This window comes from Garra rufa, chromosome 12 (genome assembly GCF_049309525.1).
Source record: "Garra rufa chromosome 12, GarRuf1.0, whole genome shotgun sequence".
Classification (NCBI taxonomy): Eukaryota; Metazoa; Chordata; class Actinopteri; order Cypriniformes; family Cyprinidae; genus Garra; species Garra rufa.
The window spans coordinates 536,282-559,725 of NC_133372.1; the positions used below are offsets into that span (position 1 = coordinate 536,282).

At 37.1% G+C, this 23,444-nt stretch overlaps 3 protein-coding genes across 3 annotated transcripts in view; 1 reads left to right on the forward strand and 2 right to left on the reverse strand.

The window, feature by feature from the left end:
- The window catches only part of tab1 (TGF-beta activated kinase 1/MAP3K7 binding protein 1), a 9,359-nt gene extending 5,947 nt beyond the window's left edge, over positions 1-3,412 (reverse strand). The window contains exons 1-6 of the mRNA XM_073851708.1: positions 3,361-3,412; positions 1,328-1,458; positions 1,095-1,245; positions 471-557; positions 267-396; positions 24-140 (exon numbers count right to left, since the gene is read on the reverse strand). Coding sequence (XP_073707809.1) covers positions 24-140; positions 267-396; positions 471-557; positions 1,095-1,245; positions 1,328-1,458; positions 3,361-3,393 — 649 coding nt within the window. The 5' untranslated portion in view covers positions 3,394-3,412. The remainder of the gene's footprint in view (positions 1-23; positions 141-266; positions 397-470; positions 558-1,094; positions 1,246-1,327; positions 1,459-3,360) is intronic.
- Positions 3,413-4,739: 1,327 nt separating this feature from the next.
- On the reverse strand, positions 4,740-15,049 carry LOC141346552 (synaptogyrin-1-like). The gene is made up of 4 exons (XM_073851444.1): positions 14,779-15,049; positions 10,931-11,168; positions 9,042-9,187; positions 4,740-7,494 (listed from the first exon to the last, which is right to left on the reverse strand). Exons 1-4 carry the CDS (start codon positions 14,887-14,889, stop codon positions 7,273-7,275), a joined length of 717 nt encoding a protein of 238 aa, XP_073707545.1. The 5' UTR covers positions 14,890-15,049; the 3' UTR covers positions 4,740-7,272.
- A 2,954-nt stretch (positions 15,050-18,003) lies between these two features.
- Positions 18,004-22,854, forward strand: ift27 (intraflagellar transport 27 homolog (Chlamydomonas)). Its single transcript, XM_073852140.1, has 7 exons — positions 18,004-18,142; positions 18,333-18,412; positions 20,675-20,734; positions 20,841-20,900; positions 20,991-21,108; positions 22,420-22,529; positions 22,657-22,854. The coding sequence occupies exons 1-7, from the start codon at positions 18,109-18,111 to the stop codon at positions 22,753-22,755; spliced, it is 561 nt and encodes a 186-aa protein (XP_073708241.1). The 5' UTR covers positions 18,004-18,108; the 3' UTR covers positions 22,756-22,854.
- Positions 22,855-23,444: the final 590 nt, after the last annotated feature.

Genomic DNA, 23,444 nt, shown 5'->3' on the forward strand with positions numbered 1-23,444 from the left:
GTGTGTGTGTTTGTGTGTCTGACCCAGCTGTGCGAGTCTGGTCAGCTCGTCGTCGTTGTCGGTTGTGTGCGCTCGTCCGATCTGAATCACCTGGTTCTGTCCATCAGTGGTGGTCTTACAGAGAAGAGCCCGATTGGTTCCTAAAAACACACCAAAATAAAGAGAACGGCATTATCAGCACACAGCGTTAGCGCTCCAGACATGAATGATTCCTCATATCGTGTGTGTGTGTGTGTGTGTGTGTGTGTGTGTGTGTGTGAACATACCGACATTAGCGATGTAGAGTTTATTATTGAGTATCAGAGCGACTATAGCAGTGGCTCCACCAGAAACCTCCTGCTCTAACGCCTTCAGCCGCTCCGCCATCTTCTGAGTCTGAGCGGACAGATAAACACCCTGACAGACAGAGAGCACACACTCTTATCCAGAGCAGAAGAACTGATCTGAGTTTCTTCATGCATGTGTCTCACCTCAGGAAGCTGTGTTTGGAGGCTTGCTTTCTCTGCAAGAGCATCATCGATGGTCTCAAAGTAGCTCTTCTCTACAACATCAAAAGCCTGAGAGACCACCACAGAAAATATTATTATTATTACTATCACTACTTTTCCAAACAGCTGATAAAAACATCACAATAATCCACTCCAGTCCATCAGTTAACATCTTGAGAAGACAAAAGCTGAAACAAATCCATCACTAAAATACGAGTCCATAATCAATAACACTTCCACCAGTAAAAAAATGATACAAAATCCATCTTTGTTTAGAGCTGTTTTGGCTTGTAAACAGTGCTTGATTTGTGCATACTTCTCTCCTGATTCAGACCAGACCACTTTTTTCCTGGAGGAAGCGTTATTATGGACTTGGATTTTAGATGAAAACCTCTTCATGATGGATTTGTTTCAGCTTTTGTCTCCTCAAGATGTTAACCGATGGACTGGAGTGGATTATTGTGATGTTTTTATCAGCAGTTTGGACTCTCATTCTGACGGCACCCATTCACTGCACTTACTAGTCAGATGAAGAAACAAACTCATTTACATCTTGGAAAATTTAAAATTCTGAAATCTTGAAATTGAAATGTACAGCTTTGGTACCTGTGAGAGGATTCTGCGCACGTCTGCGTCCGTGTGACCGGCGCTCAGCTGACCCAGTAACAGCTCCGCCGTCAGACGCTGAGACACGAAACTGGCCACGCGGCTGCCGTCGAACCCGTTAAACACACCGTAGAGGAAGCAGCACTCGGTGCTGCGGAGGAAAGAGGATGTGACATGAGTTTACGCCGTTCAGAGTCTGCGCAGGTGTCTGCAGTGACTGCGAGCGACTCTACCTGAAGCGGAAGTGTCCGTCTTCGTTCGGGTGGCTCTGGGTCCCTTTCCCGTCGGGGCCATACACGCAGTTTGTGGCCGAACCCACGCCACACAGCTGACACAGAGGAAGAGCGTCCGTCCAGCTCTGATGCTGAAATCACAGACACATCTGATCAATCAATCACTCTGATCAGTCCACAGATCATCACAACACCAAATTTTTCGACACTATTTGACTCAAAAAAAAAAACTTGGTCCTTAGCCTGTACTCATCTAACAACGCCTGATATTCCTGAGCACTTTCTATGTTGATCTGCCTCCTTAGGATGAATCACTTGTTGTATTCCCAATTGTAAGTAGCCTTGGATAAAAGCGTCTGCTAAATGAATAAATGTAAATGTAACGTGAATAAAAACAATTTATGCAGATCTGAACACTCTCAGCACTGCACAAAATGATGTTCTTTTGATCTTGTTTTCCCGAGCAAAAGCATCGAAACATAATTGAACTTAAATCAGCACATTTACTTCAGATACAATTTTTTTTACTTTAGATATAAAGACCTGTTTTCTGAAAAAATTATGAAAATAATGTGACTTAATACCTAAAACTTTAACAAATGTGACCCTGTACATTATTTTAAATTGAGCTTTACACATCAACTGAAAGCTGAATAAAAAGGATAGGAGAATAACTGGCTGAGAATCCTGAGATACAACTATTTGAAAAAATGTAATCTGAGGGTGCAAAAAAATCAAAATACTGAGAAAATCGCCTTTAAAGTTGTCTAAATAAAGTTTTTAGCAATGCATATTACGGTGCCACTTCACACTTCTACCTACATTTCAATTAATCATTAGGTCCAATGTAATTATTGTGTAAATACATGTTTTTACATTGTATTTATATATCTGTAAAAACCTATTTCTGTAATTATCCCTGTTGACCCACCCTTACACCTATCCATACCACCAAACCTGTCTCTAACCTTACCCGTATCCCACCTTCATAGAAGCAAAAGTGATTTGCAATGCAATATGACCACATTAAGTCCATTGTACTTATTTTTTTATGTAAGTACCAAGTACATAATAGTTAAGGCCACCTAATATAAAGTGTGACCCATATTATTAATCAAAAATTAAGTTTTGATATATTGACAGTAGGAATATTACTAAATATCGCCATGTAACATTTATCCCAATGATTTGTGGCATAATTTTTTTTTTTTTTTTTAATTTTGACCCTTACAATGTTTTGTTGACTATTGCTACAAATATACCCGTGCTACTTAAGACTAGTTTTGTAGTCCAGGGTGACAAAGATCTGCCAATACAGTCAAAAAAGTAAACTTAAAATTAATAAATAAGTCAAAATTAATATACAACAATAATAATAATAATGTAAAGCAGTTTTCATGCATGAAATAATGCTCAAAGTGTTTCACACTCTATATAGAGGCATAAACAACAGTGACAATACAATTTCAAACAACATCAAAGGAAAAAAACATATTTTTTATGACTTTATTAGCAGATATTTATTCTTAACCCTAAACCCATTGCATTTTTATACATTTCTGACTACAAGGCTACATAACATTAATGAGTTTAAAATTATTTGTTCAATTGTTTTACATTATCAGACAAAACTTGATCAAGCTTCAATCAGATAAATATTTATATTGATGTTTGTAGGTTCAGTGGTTTGGTTGGTTAATTGGTAAATCTGACAGTTTGTGTAATAATACACTATAGAGTAACACTTCAGCCCATTAGACTGAACATGCCAGAGACACTCACTAGTTAATAACAGAATGAATGCCTTAGATGTCGTTTAATGCTGTAAAGACAGAGATTTACTGTGGTAAATACAGTGTGTTCAAACTATTGCTGATCTTCTGCTCTCGCAGATCAACACTCGGATTAAACAGTACAACTGACGATTCAATTCCTCACGACTCTTATAATACCCGCGTGTTAATCTACACAGACAATCCTGAGGAAGATGAGTAATAAATAGTGTTGATGAAGAGAGAAAAGCACTTTCTTACGCTCTGCATCAGACTCCTGCGCTGCGCCGCCATCTTGACCGGAAGTTCGCGGCGACAGATCTACAGCTCATCTGCGCGCATGCGCGCCTCGGCCTCAGACCAGCTGCATGAGTTTGAGATCAGTCCGGTTCAGTCCGCTCCAGACCGATTCACCTTCGCGTTCGCCCATGGTCACCATAGCAACCGCTTTGCAAAATTGTATTATATTGTTGCTATTTTTCACTTATTATGATAAATATAAATATACATATTACAGTTGACATGATTCGAGACCTTTAACATACAATCCATTTTAAAACTTACAAAGGAAAATCACTTTTGCTACCGTTCTGGCAAGATTCTCTCAAAGTTAACTTTAACAGAACGTTCGTTTAAATAATGTTCTTTAATTTTAATGATGTTCTCAAAACAGCACAAAAATGTTATACATACATTTTTTTTTAAACGTTTTAGTTGGACGTTAAGGTGTTTTAAGGTAAACACTGCATGTAAATATATATGGTAAAAAAATAAAAATAGTTATCACCTTACTTACACAGCTGATTGATTACATTACATTGATAATTTTTTGTATTGCAAGTTTTCTCAAATGTTAGGTTTAAATATGCAAATGAGCCATTATTTAATTAAATATGTGCTGATTTGCATACATATTTATAGTACAAAAATCTAAACACTGGATGAAGTCAGTTTCAAAATTCTGGTTTAATTTTAGAGTCAAATGTTTTTACTAAGGGGATTTTGGGTATTTCATATTCTCACTCCATAATTTAGAAAAAACTTAGAACGGACAGAAAATATTTTTTTTTTTTCCATTTTTGGGGGGAATAAAATGTTGTATAAAATCAAGCAAATTCTATATGAACAAATCCCTCTGTGAAAACCTTCAGGATATAGACAGAAATAAAAATGTTTAGTGTGGTGTGTGTAAGTGCTACTGAAGTGGAGATTTATGGCTCAGTGAAAGAGCAAAAACTCATTTTGAGAAAACGGCCTTTAAAAACATGTATTGTAATTGAAATCTATTGACACAAATAGATAAAGTGCTATAAAAGAAACACTTAACAGTGTCTTTTGGGTGTTTTCTTTCCACTAGTCTGAAAAAAAAAACACTTTATGAAACACCCAAAAGCCCAAAATCTCAAACTTGACAGATGCATGAAAAATGTCAATGTCCTCTTAAATGTTGATACTTGTTTAATTGAAAACTCTAAATTAACGTTTCAAAATGATAGAGTGCTCTCTTAATGTTTATAGCTATAACCAATAAAAATGTTTTTAAACATCTTTTTTTTATATACTAATGTGAATGTTAGCTAAACGTTCTTAGGATGTATTTCTGTTGGGAACGTGGCAAATGATTCAGATTTTACAGGAGATTAAATGTCATACGTGATACTTTTATTATTGTTCATGAACATTTTTTTAGATGTATATTGATTTACATACAGCAAGTTTACTGGCATGAACTTTTTTCCTGTTTTGACACAATTCAGCAAATCAATAGTGATAACAACTGACATACTTTGTGTTCAGTACCTGAAAGTTAGCGATTTTACAGTAAACAATTCTCCAGCTCCTGTCTGTAGGATCATCTCTTCACAAATGCATGATGTCATGTTGAAAACCTTTATCATCCATTCATCCGACACACTTCACAAAGACAATGGATGGCGTTAGTTTGTGTTTGTTCATCATTCGTCAACTGTTATTCATAACCTTTTAGATTTTTAGACGTTTGTTGAAGTCGTTTATTGTGACACACATACATATGCACAGAACATCTGTAAATAATAAAGTCAACATGAAATCAAAGCCAACTCAGTTTACTTCCTTAAAACATGTCCCAATTCATCAGTGATTATTCTAGATAATAGTAATAGTTTTCCTCATAATTTTATCAGAATGGATTAACTTTTCCAGCACTGAAACAACTTTCCTGCTCAGTGACGTCATCGATCCCTCGTGTTTTTCGCAGTCGAGTTCTCACCATCCAATCAATTCCCTCTGGATACAATTTTTGCCTTTCATTAAAATTATGGAAGTAAAATAAGTGTCGATTCAGACATCCGTTCACAGACAGTGTCAGCTCATCTGCTGGAGCTGAAGGCAAACCGGTTTATGATCAGAGAATGAAAATCCCTCCACACACCTGCAAGAGACTCAAGAAAACAGCTGCAGAATATTCTGGAAAACAGATGATGTGGTTTTAGCTCTAGACTGAATCTGAACAATCATGAGAAACACACTCTCAAAAATACAGCTTCTAGAAGGGTTTCTCACAGTGATACAATTACCATTTTTGTTCCCTAAGAACCCAGCTAACCCTAACCCTATTTTTTCCAGTAATATTAATAGAATGTTCATTCAGAGTTAGTTTTATGTGAACCCCTTGCAGAATCTGTGAATAGTTTTAACAAAATTAGAGAGATCATACAAAATGCATGTTATTTTTTATTTAGTACTGTCCTAAATAAGATATTTTACATATTTACATATAGTCCACAAGACAAAAAATAAATAAATATTAAAATAAAATAAAATACCCACTGCAAAAGTTTGGGAATCCTTGGTTCTTAATACTGTGTGTGGTTACCTGGATGATCAATGAGTTTTTGTTTAGTGATAGTTGTTCTCTTGTTTGTCCTGAACAGTTAAACTGAGTGCTGTTCTTCAGAGAAATCCTCCAGGTCCTGAAGATTCTTAAGCTTTTCAGCATGTTTTGCATATTTGAACCCTTTCCAGCAATGACTGTATTATTTTGAGATCCATCTTTTCACACTGAGGACCACTGAGGGACTTCAACACAACTAGTACAGAAGTTTAAAACCATTAATTTTAAAATCAGGATAAATTGTGTTTAATTTGTCTTCTGGGAAACATACAAGTATCTTCTGTTGCTTCTGAAGGGCAGTACTAAATGAAGAAAAAAAAGTATAGAAACAAAATAAGAAATATTTGAACATCTTCATCCTTTTCCAAATTTTTAACCCCACGGCTCGTAATGCATCGCGTTTCCTTCTGAAGAATCAGTGAATGTTTAAACCTTGTTTAATAGTTGTGTTTGAGTGCCTCAGTTGTCCTCAGTGTGAAAAGATGGATCTCAAAATGTACATTCACTGCTGGAAAGAGTTCAAATATGCAAAAGATGCTGGAAAACTGAAGAATCTGCAGGAACTGGAGGATTTTTCTGAAGAACAGGACTCAGTTTAACTGTTCAGAACAAACAAGGGACTTATGAACAACTATCACTAAACAAAAAAACAGTGGCAGATCATCCAGGTAACAAACAGTATTAAGAACCTAGGATTCCCAAACTTTTGCAGGGAGTTATTTGAATAATTTCAGCTTTTTTTGTCTTGTGGACTATGTGTAAACATCTTTTATGTAAAATATCTTACACGGGACTGTACTAAATAAAAAATAATATGCATTTAGTATGATCTCTCTTATTTTGTTAAAACTATACACATTTTCAGATTCTGCAAGGGGTTCCCAAACTTTTGCATAATACTATATCTGGTGTCGAATAAATGTGTCGAAAATTTTTATTTTTCGATTTCAGAACATTCAAAGACAGCAGTCCCATGTTTGCAAAATTAGAAAACTAAATGTTCCCTTACTGCAAAAAAATATAATTTCTGATATAAGCGATCATTTCTTGTTGTCTTAGTGTAAATGACATTTGAATAAACTAAAGAATGTTTTTTTCCACTATTAAGAACCTTTGGTTCAATTGGAAGATTCCATGAATGTTAAAGGTTCTTCATGAACCTTTATTTTTAAGAGTGTGAACACATTAATGCTGACACCTCATTTTCACTATACATTAATGGACAGTTTTACAGAATATTCTACTGCTCATCAGAATGGTGTACGGCGGATCGGTTGGTGCCGTGACCCTGCTGTGGTTCAGTACTCCTGCCGCTGGTATCCCGCTGACCCGTCAAACACACCATCGCCGTTCTGCTGGTAAGACCCGGTTCCTCCTGGACTCTCCGGAGCGTCTCCAGCGCTGTAGGAGCTGTAGGGCACGGCGCCGGCGTCCTGGCTGGGGTCGGTGTAGTCCTGCGAGAACAGAGCCGAATCCGCACCCAGCTTATATCTCTGAAACGCCAGGAACGCCTGAGCCGCCTGGATGATGCAGGTTCGGATGTAGGAGGGTTTTAACGTGGGAATGATGGATTAGGGTTCAATACAGCAATAAATAAAGAATTTGGGAAAGGATGAGGATGGAAAAGAAATATGATATGAGGAAAAGAGAAAGAGTAGATTCAGTTTGATTAGTCAAACAGAAGATCTACAGGCTACAGTAACGACAAGGGATGCACCGAATGTTCGCCAACCAAAATTATTCAGCTGAAAATAGCAAAAAAAGCTCTTTCGGTGTTTGGCCGAATAAGTGAAAAGGCCAAATAAATTACTGATACATTAATTACTAATTACTAATACTAATACTGAACAAAGATGTGACGCACTAATGATCAAACATGTGGTCAGTGTGGACTCATTTAAAACTGTCTGAGAAAGACACGAACATCATTCCAAGCAGCGACAGCGAGAGACTGTTTAGAAGCGCATCGCATGTCTTTATGAGAAGAGAAAGGTTACTGTATGATGACTGAAATCATCCATTAGTCAATCAACTCCAGAACGTTCTGTTGTCTAATACACCAGACACCAGTTGTGTTTATTCTGACAGCAGCTCCTTAGCCAGGGTTCAAAGACCAAAGATGACAATCATTCACAAATCTGCTGCTGCCAGCAAACACTAGGACTGAGCTCTTCTTGCGGGTTTACCACTAAATAAAAGACAACATTCAGAAATGTTAGTATTGGCATTTTACTGTTCTGTCAAATAAAATAAAAAAGTAAGACAAAAATAATGCTAACAATCATTCCAACGGCTCTATTAATGCATTTATTCTAACATTATCCTTTGCTCAGCAAGGCTGCATTTATTTGTACATTAAAAACACATGCCTGATTCAAGAAGGGGCTCTTAGAAATGGCCAAAGAATATTATTTTACTAACTTATTTATTTTAAGTTAAATTGTGCTTTGTTGGTAGACTATAATGTCTACTAGAATGTTAAAATGTTCAGTGTTAAATAAATATTTTTAAATTGTAGTTTTGTAATTGACTTTTTTCTTTGAAAAGAAAGACAAATCAGTAAAAAAGCAAATATTGGCCATTTAATTTATGCAATTGTGATAATACATGGGGGAAAATACGAAAAACTGTGTTCAGTAATCAGTGTGTAATTTTGTTTGGCTTCAGTTTCAGCCAAGAATGTTCATTCCGGTGCATCCCTAGTAACGTCATGATCATCAGCTCACATCAACACGCCAAAGATGCATCATCAAGTTCTGACTGCTGGAAACATGCTGGAGCGTGTGTTAATTCAGCATCTCAGCTCTGATTCTGGCTCTTTAATGAGCTTCTGAGATGGGCTCATTCTTCAGGATGACTCAGACACACTGGTGTGTTTATTCATGTGTGTGCTTGTGTATGAGGTTGCTGGGTAAAAAGTTCCTCATACTCCTCTTCAAAACACACCCGTTTGAGTCTCTCCAGAGAGACCAGCGTAAGCGCTCCCTGAAACACACGCCAACACACCTGATATCATCAACACAGCTCCAGCACAACACTCGTGTGTTTAACTACAGCAGGTACAGACCCAGGTGAAGATGGAGAAGAAGGAGAAGGTGATGGCGGCCCGTGCTGCATCTCCACCCGCCCGCAGAGGGTTGTCCTCGGGTTTCGCCACCTGCCACTGATTGGCCAACAAACAGAAGCCCACGAACCAGACGAAGGACCAGAACGCTGGAACAGACACACATCGACACACACAGACCCTTAAGACACTGAGCACACATTACAGTCACTGGAGAAAAAAATTAAAGTTGTACAAAAAAGCTAAGATTATTGCAGTTTTACAAGAAAATTCTATTTCAGTTTTTCTACTTTAAAATTTCATGTTTAATTCAATGCAGTACTTGCTGTTTCTTCATAGAATTTACTAGAAGTTTTTAAGTGAATATTGTTTCAAAGTAATTTTTTGTGTATATATGTATATATATATATATATATATATATATATATATATATATATATATTTTTTTTTTTTTTTTTTTTTTTTAAGTTTATTTATAAAGCACTTTTTTCCTATAATTCCCATAATTTGTAATAATTATTGTGGTAAACCTTATTCCAAATAACAGGGAACTTTCTCACAATGTTAGAAGTTACATAAAAGGTTAGGACAAAATATTTTGTAAAAGTAATTTGTATGGAACATTCTTATGATTTTATTACTCTTTGTGACCCTGGAGCACAAAACCAGTCTTAAGTAGCACAGGTATATTTGTAGCTATAGCCAAAAATAGTTTGTATGGGTCAAAATGATAGATTTTTCTTTTATGCTAAAAATCATTAGGATATTAAGTAAACATCATGTTCCATGAAGACATTTAGTAAATTTCCTACCGTAAATATATCAAAATTTTATTATTGGTTAGTAATACGCATTGCTAACATCTTCATTTGGACCACTTTAAAGTCAATTTTCTCAATATTTGATTTTTTTGCACCCTCAGATTCCAGATTTTTAAATAGTTATTTTTCGGCCTTTTATAAAGCTTATTTATTCAGCTCTCAGATAAATCTCAATTTCAAAAAAATGTACCCTTATGAATGGTTTTGTGGCCCAAGGTCACATTTGATATACCTTCCTGTAATGTTGAAAGAAAACATTCTTAGAATGTTAAAAATAAACATTCAAATAATGTTATATTTTGGGTGAAAATAGTTAAGTTTTTTGTAACCGACAAATAATGTTATAAGAAAAACAAGAAAATTGGACTATTTAATATTTCGGGAGCATTTCAAAACTGTTCACAAATTGTTGATATGACCTAAATGTGTACTTCTGTCAGTCTTTTGTACAAACATGAGCAGTGTTGGGGAAAGTTACTTTTAAAAGTAATGCGTTACAATATTGAGTTACTCCCTAAGAAAGTAACGAATTACGTTACTTAGTTTCTTTTTATGGAAAGTAATGCGTTACGTTACTTTTGCGTTACTTATTAAATCTGGGCAGGGTTTGCTTGTTTGTTTTTAATATAAAAGTTCTGTTTTTGGCAAATGTAAAAGCCTTTTCACAGCAAAAGTAAATAAAAAGTAAACTGACGTCTGTACAGTAGACCACAGAAGAAAAAATGTCAACTCTTCAGCAATAAAAAAGGAAAACAAATGATTATCTTGAGTCATTTTTGCTTATTAGTATGGATGAATTGGATCATCGAAGGTCGGCAGCAAAGACATTGAATTTCAGTGTTTTTATTCATTTTGAAGAACACTGTATCTGTTATTTTAGTGAGTGAGATGAATTAATGCATGTTCACATTTATTCTAGAACTAAAGGAACATCTTACTCACAATTTCTCTCAACATGGGGACAGGAGAGCTTTTCATCAATAAATGAGGGAAAAAGTAACTCAGATATTTTCTTGTTAATTAAAAAGTAATGCGTTACTTTACTAGTTACTTGGAAAAGTAATAATCTACCTGATGTGCCCACGTCGGCCAGCACAGCTTTCTTGCGGTCTTTGACGCTGCTGATCTGCGGGAAATATGCGTCTAAAGCCAGGAAGCCCATGCAGCACATGAAGGCCAGCGAGCCCATGCCCACCGCATAGTTACAGGCGTTCTGGTTCCGGTTAAAGATGCAGAACTGCTCCACTTCATCAGGCCTGTTGATGTAGCCTTCATTAGCGATACAGCCGAAGATCACCATCGAGAAGATCTGAGGACAACACAGATCACAATTACAAACAAACCATGCTTTTCACATAATATTACTCATCATTTATTCATTATAGAGGCTGTTATTTCTGTTTCTGATGGTTACAAGACATTTTCAATGAACCCTAAATTCAAAATCTGATCATGTCTTGAGACGTTAGCAAATGAAAACTCATCTAAAAAGAGTTTTAGGTGAAAACAGCTCGTGGCACATGAATAAAATGTTTTGTGGTTTTAATATAAAAGTGAAACTGCAACGGTTTGTCCTCTTCAGCTGAAAGAGTCAAAAACAGAAACACACAGGTGTTAAAGATCAAGCAGAAATACACCCAACTAACTTCCCTTTTCTCTCTTTAACAAACCAAGTGTGCTGAGCATCATCGTGTGAATCTCCCTGCGGTCAGACCATGTCAACTAACCACTAAATACTGGAGGAAGAAGCAAGCAGCATAGTTGTGTGTTTATGCTTTTATACAACAATTCAAAACACAAGAGTATAATATTCAAGAACTTACATTTTAGTGTTTTTACTCAACCAAAAAAAGTCACAGCAGAACCACTTCAACATAAGCTGTTTAGTTTCTGAATTAATTGTTGTTGTCTAATGATTACATGAGTTACTCATACACTCATAAAAATAAAGGTGCTTCACAATGCCAAAGAAGAATCTTTTCTGTCTAAAAATGGTTCCATAAAGAACCTTTAACATCTCACTGCAAAAAATGCTTTTCTAGCTTAGAGTTTTGTCTTGTTTCCAGCCAAAATGTCTAAAAGTTCTTAAATCAAGAAGGATTTTCTAGACGAGTAAAAATTATTGTCTTGTATTCAGAAAAAAAGTCAAAACTAAGTGCATTTTTGCTTAAAACAAGCAAAATAATCTGCCAATTGGGTAAGCAAAATAATGTTGTTTTGTCTGTTTGAAAAAAGATTTTTTTTTTTTTGCTTGTTCTAAGCAAAAACTCACTTAATTTTGACTTGTTTTTTTCTGAAAACAAGAAAATGATTTTTACTCGTTTAGAAAATCCTTCTTGATTTAAGAGTTTTTAGATATTTTGTCTGGAAACAAGACAAAAAAATCTAAGCTAGAAAAGCATTTTTTGCAGTGCTGAAGGTTCTTTAGATTGAGAAAGAAATGGTTCTTTAAAGAACCTTTGACTGAACGTTTCTTTGTTGAACAAAAAATGGTTCTTCTATGGCATCGCTGTGAACAACCTTTTAAAGCAGCTTTATTTTTAAGAGTGTAGAAACAATTATTTTGTTGGTAAATGAATCCATGTTTCTGAACAAACTGAATGAATAAATGACTCAATGACTTATTCATAAAGACAGCCGTTTAATGTTTAAAGTAATTAGTAATGTGGAACAAAATGGTTGAATAAATGATTCAGTGACTCTTTCATTAAAACAGTCAGTTGCTTTGTTTCTAAATGAATCAGTGTTGTTGAACTGGTTAACTGAATGATTCACAGGCTCATTTATAAAGACTGAATGAATCAATACTCACTATTTATTTTATACAGTCACATGATGCCACCTACTGGTGCAACTATATAACATGCAGAAAGAGTCTCTGTGAAATCTCCACTAATGTACTGACAGTCTGTCTGGAGCAAACACACACAAGCGGAGCCACAATCACAGTCTTAGTGCTGTTGGACCAGAACTAATTGAGGAATAAATATTATCTTTCTATCACAGATGAATAATTCATGCACTCATTAAGGAGCCGTTGACATAAACTCATTCTTACGCACATGTGCCTCTGTGTCATTTCTTTTGTGTTATTCTTCATTGTCTCATGTCATAAACGTTACAGGATGGCATGTTAAGTTAAAAACACAAGACACTAGATTCTGCTCCGTCCAGCAGTTCTGAACACAAGAGGTGTCCCGTATGAACGAGCCTCAGGTCCTGCTCTGATGAGGTGAGATGGTTGGATGGACAGAAGAGCAGAAGAACAGAGATATTTATAGACACTAGGACTCTCTGCTCTGGCAGGAATGGAAAAGAACGAGCTAATTACATCACAAAAGCAAGCATAAATCATGCACAAAACACTCTTCTGAACGTGTTCTGCACTTTAAAACACAGATCAGTCTGATCAAGAACAGTCTCAGCTATAGCATTTTAATGAAATAATGTTCATTGTTTATCTAATTTGATTTAGTAGTTTTACAACTATGCCCGACTTTATGTTCATGATGAAATCTTGTTAAGTAAGTCAAGCCAGCTTTATTCATATAGCAGCAATTCAGACGGTTTCAAAGCAGCTTCACAGTAAAAAAACAAGAAAACAGCAAACTTTATCAAGTATGAGACAAATCCAAATCGATCCAAAAGATCAGCTCAAACGACAATAAAAACATACTATGTATAAAAAGACAAGATAGTCTTGTAAGATAATCAGTTTTATTCTACTGAGCATGCGCAGAATTCATGCCATAACTCATAACTTGAGTGTGATTGAAGAACTCAAATCAGTCCACATCTGAACTCTAATGGACATTATTTGGACACTATATACAGATGTGTGCGATCATGCTGCATCACACACACACACACACACACACACACACACACACACATGTTGGGTTTACATGTTTTATGGGGACATTCCATAGGCGTAATGGTTTTTATACTGTACAAACCGTACTTTCTATGGCCCTACACCTACCCTACACCTAAACCTAGCCCTCACAGGAGATTGTGCAAACTATTACTTCCTCAAAAAAACTCATTGTGCATGATTTATAAGCCTGTTTCCTCATGGGGACCTGAGCAATGTCCCCACAAGGTCAAAATCTACTGGTATTCCTATCCTTGTGGGGACATTTGGTCCCTACAACGTGATGAATACCAGGTACACACACACACACACACACACACACACACACACACACACACACACACACACACACACACACACACACACACACATTCATTATGTATGAGGTTGATGGTGGAGCAGATCAATATAGGGATCAATCCATATGATTTAGCAACAGAACAGTGTATTTTTGCTGACATGATGGTCAGATGCAATAAGTTCATGTTCATATGTTTACATGATAACTGGATTCTGTTAGTCTCACACTGAGAGAAACACAGAGTCACTGCACTGTAAAAAGTAGTAACCTGCATGTCTTATTTTTACCTTAGTCAACCAATAAAATTAACTTCTGATGGTATAATAAGTGTATTTAGGTTGATTCTGCAAGATTAGGTCTACATAATATTTTGGACTTGAATAAAAACAACTAAATTAGATGTTAGGTTAACATTCTTTGTGTTGGGGTCATTTAAGGTTTTGTGTCAGTTTGTCAGATGTTGAGAAGATCTAAACACCAATGATTTCCAACACAGACCAATTAATGCGCGCGCGCGTTTGCACATCACGCAGTTTCCATTGACGTATACTGTTGTTGTACTAAGCTAATGATCATGTCTATCCTCTGAAGCGCAACACAAACCCTTTCCTAACCCCTGACTGGTTGCACTTGAATGCAATCGCATGCATTTAAATCAAAAGCATAATTTCGTGCATTGCTCCGGTGCGCTCGCTGCTGAGAGTGATGTTGATGAAGTTGCTCGTGCATGTTAACGGTACGTACCCAGGACACGATCCGGAGGCCGGTGTGCGGTTGCTGGATGAACGTGAGCGGGTCGAAGGTTCCACCGGCTCTACCGGCGCCGTACGCGGTGCCCTGCTGCATCCCGTCCATCAGCCGCCTGCGCGCTCCCGCAGCCGCCGCGCTCCCGATGAGACTGGCTAATCAACACTAATCACTGACAGACGCTAATTGCAGCTCTTTGTCTGTCGCTCGGTCTGTTTCTGGGTCTGTCTGTGTATGAGAAATGTATTTCTCGCCCTCACGGCAGCGAGCGCGCTCTGGAGAGGAGGAGAGAGACCGTCGAGAGCGCGCGCTGGCTAGTGAGGCGCGTGCTCGTGAGGGTTTGTGATTCAAACTTTGAGGATCGATACAGATGCAGTGAACAAATGAACTGTGAACTGAGTCTTTCTTCTGTTTTATTTTATTGAGAACGAAACATATACAACAGTAGGCTACATATAAACAAACATGTCAAGATTATATCTACTGTAGCCTATGTAAATATATACATTGCTGTCAAACGATTAATCGCATCCAAAATATGTTTTTGTTTACATAATATGTGACCCTGGACCACAAGTCTTAAGTAGCATGGGTATATTTGAAGCAATAGCCAACAATACATGTATGCGTCAAACTTATTTTTCTTTTATGCCAAAAATCATTAGGATATTTAGTAAAGATTATTTTCCTTAAAGATATTTTGTAAATTTCCTACCGTAAATATATCAAAACTTAATTTTTGATTTGTAATATGCATTGCTAAGAACTTCATTTAAACAACTTTAAAGGCGATTTTCTCAGTGGTTTCGTGGTCACATATGTGTGTGTAATGTGTATATTTATTATGTATATATAAATAAACACATGCATTGTAGTATCTTCAATAAAGATCAGTCTACTACATGCTTTGAGTTGAAGTGTAACTTTACTTTCTGTTTACCTCAGTTACAGCAACAGACGTTTCCACCGCATGCCATCTGCATCTGATTTCGTCTTCCACTAACTTACAGTCGTGGCCAAAAGTTTTGAGAATGACACAAATATTAGTTTTCACAAAGTTTGCTGCTCAACTGCTTTTAGATCTTTGTTTCAGTTGTTTCTGTGATGTACTGAAATATAATTACAAGCACTTCATTCAAAGGCTTTTATCGACAATTACATGACATTTATGCAAAGAGTCAGTATTTGGCCCTTCTTTTTCAGGACCTCTGCAATTGGACTGGGCATGCTCTCAATCAACTTCTGGACCAAATCCTGACTGATAGCAACCCATTCTTTCATAATCACTTCTTGGAGTTTGTCAGAATTAGTGGGTTTTTGTTTGTCCAACCGCCTCTTGAGGATTGACCACAAGTGTTAAGATCTGGGGAGTTTCCAGGCCATGGACCCAAAATGTCAACGTTTTGGTCCCCGAGCCACTTAGTTATTTTGCCTTATGGCACGGTGCTCCATCGTGCTGGAAAATGCATTGTTCTTCACCAAACTGTTGTTGGATTGTTGGAAGAAGTTGCTGTTGGAGGGTGTTTTGGTACCATTCTTTATTCATGGCTGTGTTTTTGGGCAAAATTGTGAGTGAGCCCACTCCCTTGGATGAGACTCAACCCCACACATGAATGGTCTCAGGATGCTTTACTGTTGGCATGACACAGGACTGATGGTAGCGCTCACCTTTTCTTCACCTTTTTCCAGATGCCCCAAACAATCGGAAAGAGGCTTCATCGGAGAATATGACTTTGCCCCAGTCCTCAGCAGTCCATTTGCCATACTTTTTTAGAAGATCAATCTGTCCCTGATGTTTTTTTGGAGAGAAGTGGCTTCTTTGCTGCCCTTCTTGACACCAGGCCATCTTCCAAAAGTCTTGTCCTCACTGTGTGTTCAGATGCGCTCACACCTGCCTGCTGCCATTCCTGAGCAAGCTCTGCACTGGTGGCTCTCTGATCCCGCAGCTCAATCCTCTTTAGGAGACCATCCTGGCACTTGCTGGACTTTCTTGGACGCCCTGAAGCCTTCTTATCAATGCAGTGGAACGTTTTTTTCGGGATTAAGTTCATTTTCATGGCAAAGAAGGACTACGCAATTCATCTGATCACTCTTCATAACATTCTGGAGTATATGCAAATTGCTATTATAAAAACTTAAGCAGCAACTTTTCCAATTTCCAATATTTATGTAATTCTCAAAACTTTTGGCCACGACTGTACAGGTAAGAACACAACACTTGTAATACAATAACTATATGCATGTATATACTTCAGATTTTTTTTTTTAGATATTAGATATATTTATATATAATAAATTATATGAATAAACATCAATATTGTATGTATGTATGTGTGTGTATTTATATGTACATAATAAATATACACAGCGCACACACACACACACACACACACACACATTTTATGTGTACAAAAACTTATTTTGGATGTGATTAATCGGGATTAATCGTTTGACAGCACTAAAATATACTTAGTTACTAAAAAGTTGCACATATTCATATTAAACAGCTTTTCTTTTGGATATTGCTTCCAATTAAATCAATCAATTCAAAGGCACTTTTTCATTCCGTTCAACTTTATGAGTTGTATTTCTTCTTAATCTATTTCTAATTCTTCCATTTTAATTCCAAATGTATTCTTTCATTCATTCGATTCCTATTCAATTATAAAATTAAGTTTACACTTTAAAATTATTTTTTGAAACCGAAAGTAAAGGTTATTGTTGTATTTTATTTTATTTTTAAGTCGTGTTACTTGCCGTTTCGTTATACTTACTTGTGAAATGTAGTCATTCGCTTCAAATCGCTTCTACACCACTTTTTAAAGTGCAGCTTTTCTTTTCTACGGTAAAATCATCAGACATATGGTCTTCGAGTGCGTAAGATGCCGTTTTATATGTTTGTTTGTTTGTTTGGATTAAAACGGATTTGATTCAGTGTGACTCATCGCCATCCACTGAGCTGTTTAATCTTTTAACAACACTTGTGTTAAATAACAGCGGTTTAAACTCGGTTATTCTTACATAAACCATTATGAGGGAACAAAGATATTTATAGCAGCGCGCGCGAAGCGTGGCCTCTAGTGGTGGATTTCAAAACCGTTACGTTAACGTCAGAGTGACGTGCGTCTATAGCGTCACGCCGTTCGGCCAATCGCAGTGCTCAGATTACTCTCGTAAAGCGTTTAGACCAATAGCGGCGCTTTATTTCAGTTGCTTAGCAACGTTTTAGGCTCAGGTTGCCGTGGCGGAAGGAAGAAACAGTTACCCGATAATCTAAACACATTCAGCTTTATATGTAATCAATAAATTATTATTTAGCGCTATCTAATGGTCAAATTAAGAGCCAGATGTGTAGTCGTGGGTAAGAGCGCGTTTGTTTGTATGTGCGCGAGCAGAATGCTTATGATTTAATATAAAGTCATATGTGACTGACTCTGTGTGTGTATGTGGTGTGTGTTTGTGTTTGTGTTTGTGTTTTACATGTGTGTGTGTACATATATATATATATGTGTGTGTGTGTGTGTGTGTGTGTGTGTGTGTGTGTGTCTCAGGAGACGCGGCGGTGGGGAAGAGCTCTCTGTGTCAGATGTTCCGCAGTGATGGCGCTGTCTTTCAGAAGAACTACACCATGGTAAGAACAACACAGCATCAGTCAATAGAGACACTGAGATCAGCTCAATACAGATGATAGGTGCATCAGAGCAGGGCCTTGCAAACTGGGGCCTGGGGACTCGAAGGGGCCTGCGAAAGAGTAACACAGGGTCCATGGAAAAGTTTGGACAAAAACTACAGGTGCTGGTCATATAATTAGAATATCTTCAGAAAGTTGATTTATTTCACTAATTCCATTAAAGAAGTGAAACTTGAATAATGTATACATTCATTCCACACAGACTGAAATATTTCAAGTGTTTATTTACTTTAATTTTGATGATTATAACTGACAACTAATGAAAACGCCAGAAAATTAGAATATTACTTAAGACCAATACAAAGAAAGGATTTTTAGAAGTTTTGGCCAACTGAAAAGTATGAGCATGTCCAGCACTCGATACTTAGTTGGGGCTCCTTTTGCCTGAATGACTGCAGCAATGCGGCGTGGCATGGAGTGGATCAGTCTGTGGCGCTGCTCAGGTGTTATGAGAGCCCAGGTTACTCTGATAGTGGCCTTCAGTGCTTCTGCATTGTTGGGTCTGGCATATCGCATCTTCCTCTTCCCAATACCCCATAGATTTTCTATGGGGTTAAGGTCAGGCAAGTTTGTTGGCCAATTAAGAACAGGGATACCATGGTCCTTAAACCAGGTACTTGTAGCTTTGGCACTGTGTGTTGGTGCCAAGTCCTGTTGGAAAATTAAATCTGCATCTCCATAAAGTTGGTCAGCAGCAGGAAGCATGAAGTACTCTAAAGCGTCCTGGTATACAGCTGCGTTGCCCTTGGACCTCAGAAAACACAGTGGACCAACACCAGCAGCTGACATGACACCCCAAATCATCACTGACTGTGGAAACTTTACACTGGACCTCAAACAACATGGATTCTGTGCCTCTCCTCTCTTCCTCCAGACTCTAGGACCCTGATTTCCAAAGGAAATGCAAAATTTACTTTCATCAGAGAACATAACTTTGGAGCACTCAGCAGCAGTCCAGTCCTTTTTGTCTTCAGCCCAGGCGAGACGCTTCTGACGCTGTCTGTTGTTCAAGAGTGGCTTGACACAAGGAATGCAACAGCTGAAACCCATGTCTTGCATACGTCTGTGCGTAGTGGTTCTTGAAGTTCATGCAAGCTGAATCTGCACAGGTTTAGCGCAAATACAGAACTCATGAGACATCATGACATTATGGAGTATATTGCAAAAAAAAAACAAAAAAAACATTCCTACAGAAATGATATGATTAATAGCATTACATGATTAATGATATGATTTGATTAAAAGCATGTTTTTGAATATAACAGTGATTATCTTTAAGATGGACACCCAACATTATATGTGATATTTACCATCTGAATCAACAATTTAATTTTCTTAAAGGTGCTTTTTAAAGGAGACTTTTCTTCTTATCAAGGCTGTTTATTTGATAAAAAATACAAAAAAACTATTAAACTGCAATTTAAAATAGTGTTTTTATTTTTTTTACATACTTAAAAAAATATTTCTGTGATGCAAAGCTGAATTTTCAGCATCATTACTCTAGCATTCAGTGTCACATGATCCTTTAGAAATCATTCTAGTATGCTGATTTATTCAGGCTTCTTTGATAAATACAACGTTAAAAAGAACAGCATTTATTTAAAATAGAAAACTTTTGTAACAATAAACACTTGTTCACAGTTTGGGGTCATCAATTTTTTACTTTCTTTCTGTGAAAGACATACTTTTTTTTCAGCAAGGATGTCCTAAATTCATAGTAAATACTTATATTGTTAGAAAAGATTTCTATTTTGAACAAATGTTGTTCTTTTTAACTGTTTATTCATCAAAGAATCTGGAAAAAAGTACAGTATCACAGTTCCAAAAAAATATTAAGCAGCACAACTGTTTTCAACATTGATCATTCTAATAATAAATCAGCATATTAGAATGATTTCTGAAGGATCATGTGACACTGAAGACTGGAGTAATGGCTGATGAAAATTCAGCTTTGCATCACAGAAATAAATTATATTTTGAAGTATATTAAAATAATTGCAATAACATTCCATAATATTAGTTTTTCCCTGTAATTTTGATCAAATAAGTGGAACTTTGCTGAGCTTTTTGATGAGCATCAAACTATGCCTTTGGTTCTTTGTTTGTTTTGAATATGCGCCCTCTAGCGGCAAGAACTTATATATTGTGCCTTTAATGATGCAAATGACTTATTCATTGATTAATTGATTGTGTGTTTTGCAGAATGTTGGTGTGGAGCTGCTGGAGAAATCAGTGTCTATCCCAGACACCAGTGATGCTGTGGTACACACACACACACACACACACACACACACACACACACACACACACACGTCATACCTGCTCATTGACAGTTTGATTGATTTCTGGTGTGTTTTCTGTCTCTCAGGAGTTCTACATCTATGATTCAGCCGGACGGGAGCCGTTTGCAGACACCTGTGAGAACATGGTGAGTGTAATAAAACTGCCGGAATACACTCAGTGTGAACCCTATGTGTGTCTAATGATGTGTGTGTGTGTGTGTGTGTGTGTGTGACAGTGGAGTCAGCCGTCGGTCATGTGTGTGGTGTTTGACATCACCAGCGAAGCCTCGTTCACCAGCTGCAGCCGCTGGATCGACAGGGTCAGATCACACTGCAACGGGCTGCAGGTGCCAGGTCAGAGGTCACACACACAAAGTGTCACCAGTATTGGCCACTACTAAAAATAATTGACATTAATCAAATTAAACTGAGTACAAAACATTAGATGCTTACAAAACATTGCTTAAGCCGAGTACATTAAAGTACTAACATTACTAAAACTGAAGCTAAAATAAAATAAAATATTACCAGGGTTCAAGCACTTTAAAACATTAGCAAGCCTCTTTTGCAAACACAGGTCATTTACCTTAGAAATATTATGTTTTGTAATGTTATGGCATCGGCTGTGGTCCGATCTCCTTAAAACGTTGCATGCTTGTTTAGAATCACCTGTCGCATGAGCTCAGCAGGTTTTGTGAAGTTTTGAGTTCTCCTTTAGGCTTTATAGGATTTTGACTAAATTCGGACGGACCCCTTTTTCTAAATGACCCCATTATAGCTTCCCCAATTTAAATTTTCAGTTTCAACATTTTGTTGATAATTATTGACCTAGAGAGTCCAGAGAATTGTACTACAGTGCTTTTTTCCAGATTGAGTGAAAAACCTAGGACTAGTTCACAAAATTAGTTTTTTTTACATCTTCTCAATCATTTAACAAATGATTTGATTGACAGCAGTGGTTCTAGAGGCAAATTTGTCTGGAAGGAGGAGTTCTGTCAAGGCCATGCCCCTTTCAAACTTTGGACTTTCTTTGATAATTATTGATATTTGCTCTCCAGAGAATCTCTCTGCACTGGTTTGGTTCCAATCGAGAAAAACCTAAGACTAGTTTGAAAAAATATATTTTGCAAAAAAGCCAAAATACCTGAAAATTTCAGATTGTGCTCACGACGATTTAGGAGTTATAAACGATTTTGTAGTTTAGTGCCCCCATGAGGCCGATTGGGGCGAGCTTTGGTGACGTTATCGGGTGGTGTGAGTACCATCAGTCCAAGCTTCAAGTCTCTACGACTTACGGTTCGGTCTGCACCATCAGTATTACGCAGAGAACGCTGATCCATGCCCATTCTAACAATTGCAATAGGGTAACCCTAAATGTAATAAAAAACATTAACAAAATTACTAAAATTAAACTAAAAGTAAAACTGAAAATATTAAAATTTGAGTAGTATATAAATAATACTAAAAATAGTACTGCACATCACATTATGATATTTTTGATCATGTTTTGTTGATCTTAGTGAAGTGATTTAGTGTCATTTGATCAAACCGCATCAGTGTTTTAGAGAGACACAAACCACAAAATCTCCCTAATCCATCATTGATAACACTCACATGTCACTTCCTGAGGTCAGTGTTAGTGAGGTCCGCTGTGTTTGTGTTCAGGTGTGCTGGTGGGGAATAAGTGTGATCTGTCGTCCAGGAGGGAGGTGGACGCCGCCGCTGCTCAGTCGTGGGCTCAGAGTCATGGGCTGGAGTATCATGAGACATCTGCTGTGAGCCAAACCACCCGCATCTTCATCACCATCATCATCATCACTATCTCTCACTGTCTGCACAGCTGCACATGTGAACTGAAGCTCTCTCTCTCTCTCTCTCTTTCTCTCTGTGTGTGTATTGCAGAAGGAGATCGGACAGTATGAAGCTCCGTTCCTGAGTCTGGCTCATGTGTTTCACTCACTCTATCAGGATCAGATTCTGAACATCCAGAGCCTCGTTTAGCCTCGTCAGCGCTCGTCTGGACAATCAGTCATGTGTGTGTTTGTTTTCTGTTGACCTGAACTCAATGAAATAAAACTTGTTTCTTTCTCTAAACTGTGATGAACATCCTCAAATCTGTGTGTTTGTTACAGTTAAACATGTTATACATTCATTCTATGTCATTTTAGTTTTAAAGGATTACTCCACTTTCAGAATAAAAATTTCCTGACAATTTACTCACCTCCATGTCATCCAACAGTCGAAAAGAAATTCAGTTTTTTGAGGAAAACATTCCAGGATTTTGGACTTCTATGGTGCTCAATGGATTAAAGGTTAAAAATGGAGTTTCAGTGCAGCTTCAAAGGGCTCTAAATGATCCAGCCAGGAATAACTGTCTTATCTAGTGAGACGACTGGTCAATTTCTTAAAGAAAAAAATCATATTTATATACTTTTTAACCACAAATGCTTGTCTTGTCTAGCTCTGTGATGCTCATGCGTACTCTGTGTACTCCAGTTCAAGACAGTTAGGGTATGTCGGAAAACTCCCATCTTATTTTCTCCACCAACTTCAAAATCCTACATCACTGTTTTACCTTTTTTTGTAAAGTGTGTTTTATCTTCTTTGCACGTTCACTTTGTAAACTCTGGGTCGGTACTTCTGCAGCGATGTAGGATGATTTTTCAGTTTGAGGAGAAAATGAGATGACA

Bases quoted from the DNA above. Each gene is read 5' to 3' on its own strand.
- LOC141346552 (XM_073851444.1), bottom strand. From the start codon at position 14,889: ATGGACGGGATGCAGCAGGGCACCGCGTACGGCGCCGGTAGAGCCGGT. The intron at 11,169-14,778 runs GTACGTACCGTT...TGTTGTCCTCAG, and splicing joins GCCTCCGGATCGTGTCCTGG to ATCTTCTCGATGGTGATCTT. The intron at 9,188-10,930 runs GTAGATTATTAC...TGTCTGTTCCAG, and splicing joins GGCCGACGTGGGCACATCAG to CGTTCTGGTCCTTCGTCTGG.
- ift27 (XM_073852140.1), top strand. From the start codon at position 18,109: ATGGTCAAATTAAGAGCCAGATGTGTAGTCGTGG. The intron at 18,413-20,674 runs GTAAGAACAACA...TGTGTTTTGCAG, and splicing joins TTCAGAAGAACTACACCATG to AATGTTGGTGTGGAGCTGCT. The intron at 21,109-22,419 runs GTCAGAGGTCAC...GTTTGTGTTCAG, and splicing joins CAACGGGCTGCAGGTGCCAG to GTGTGCTGGTGGGGAATAAG.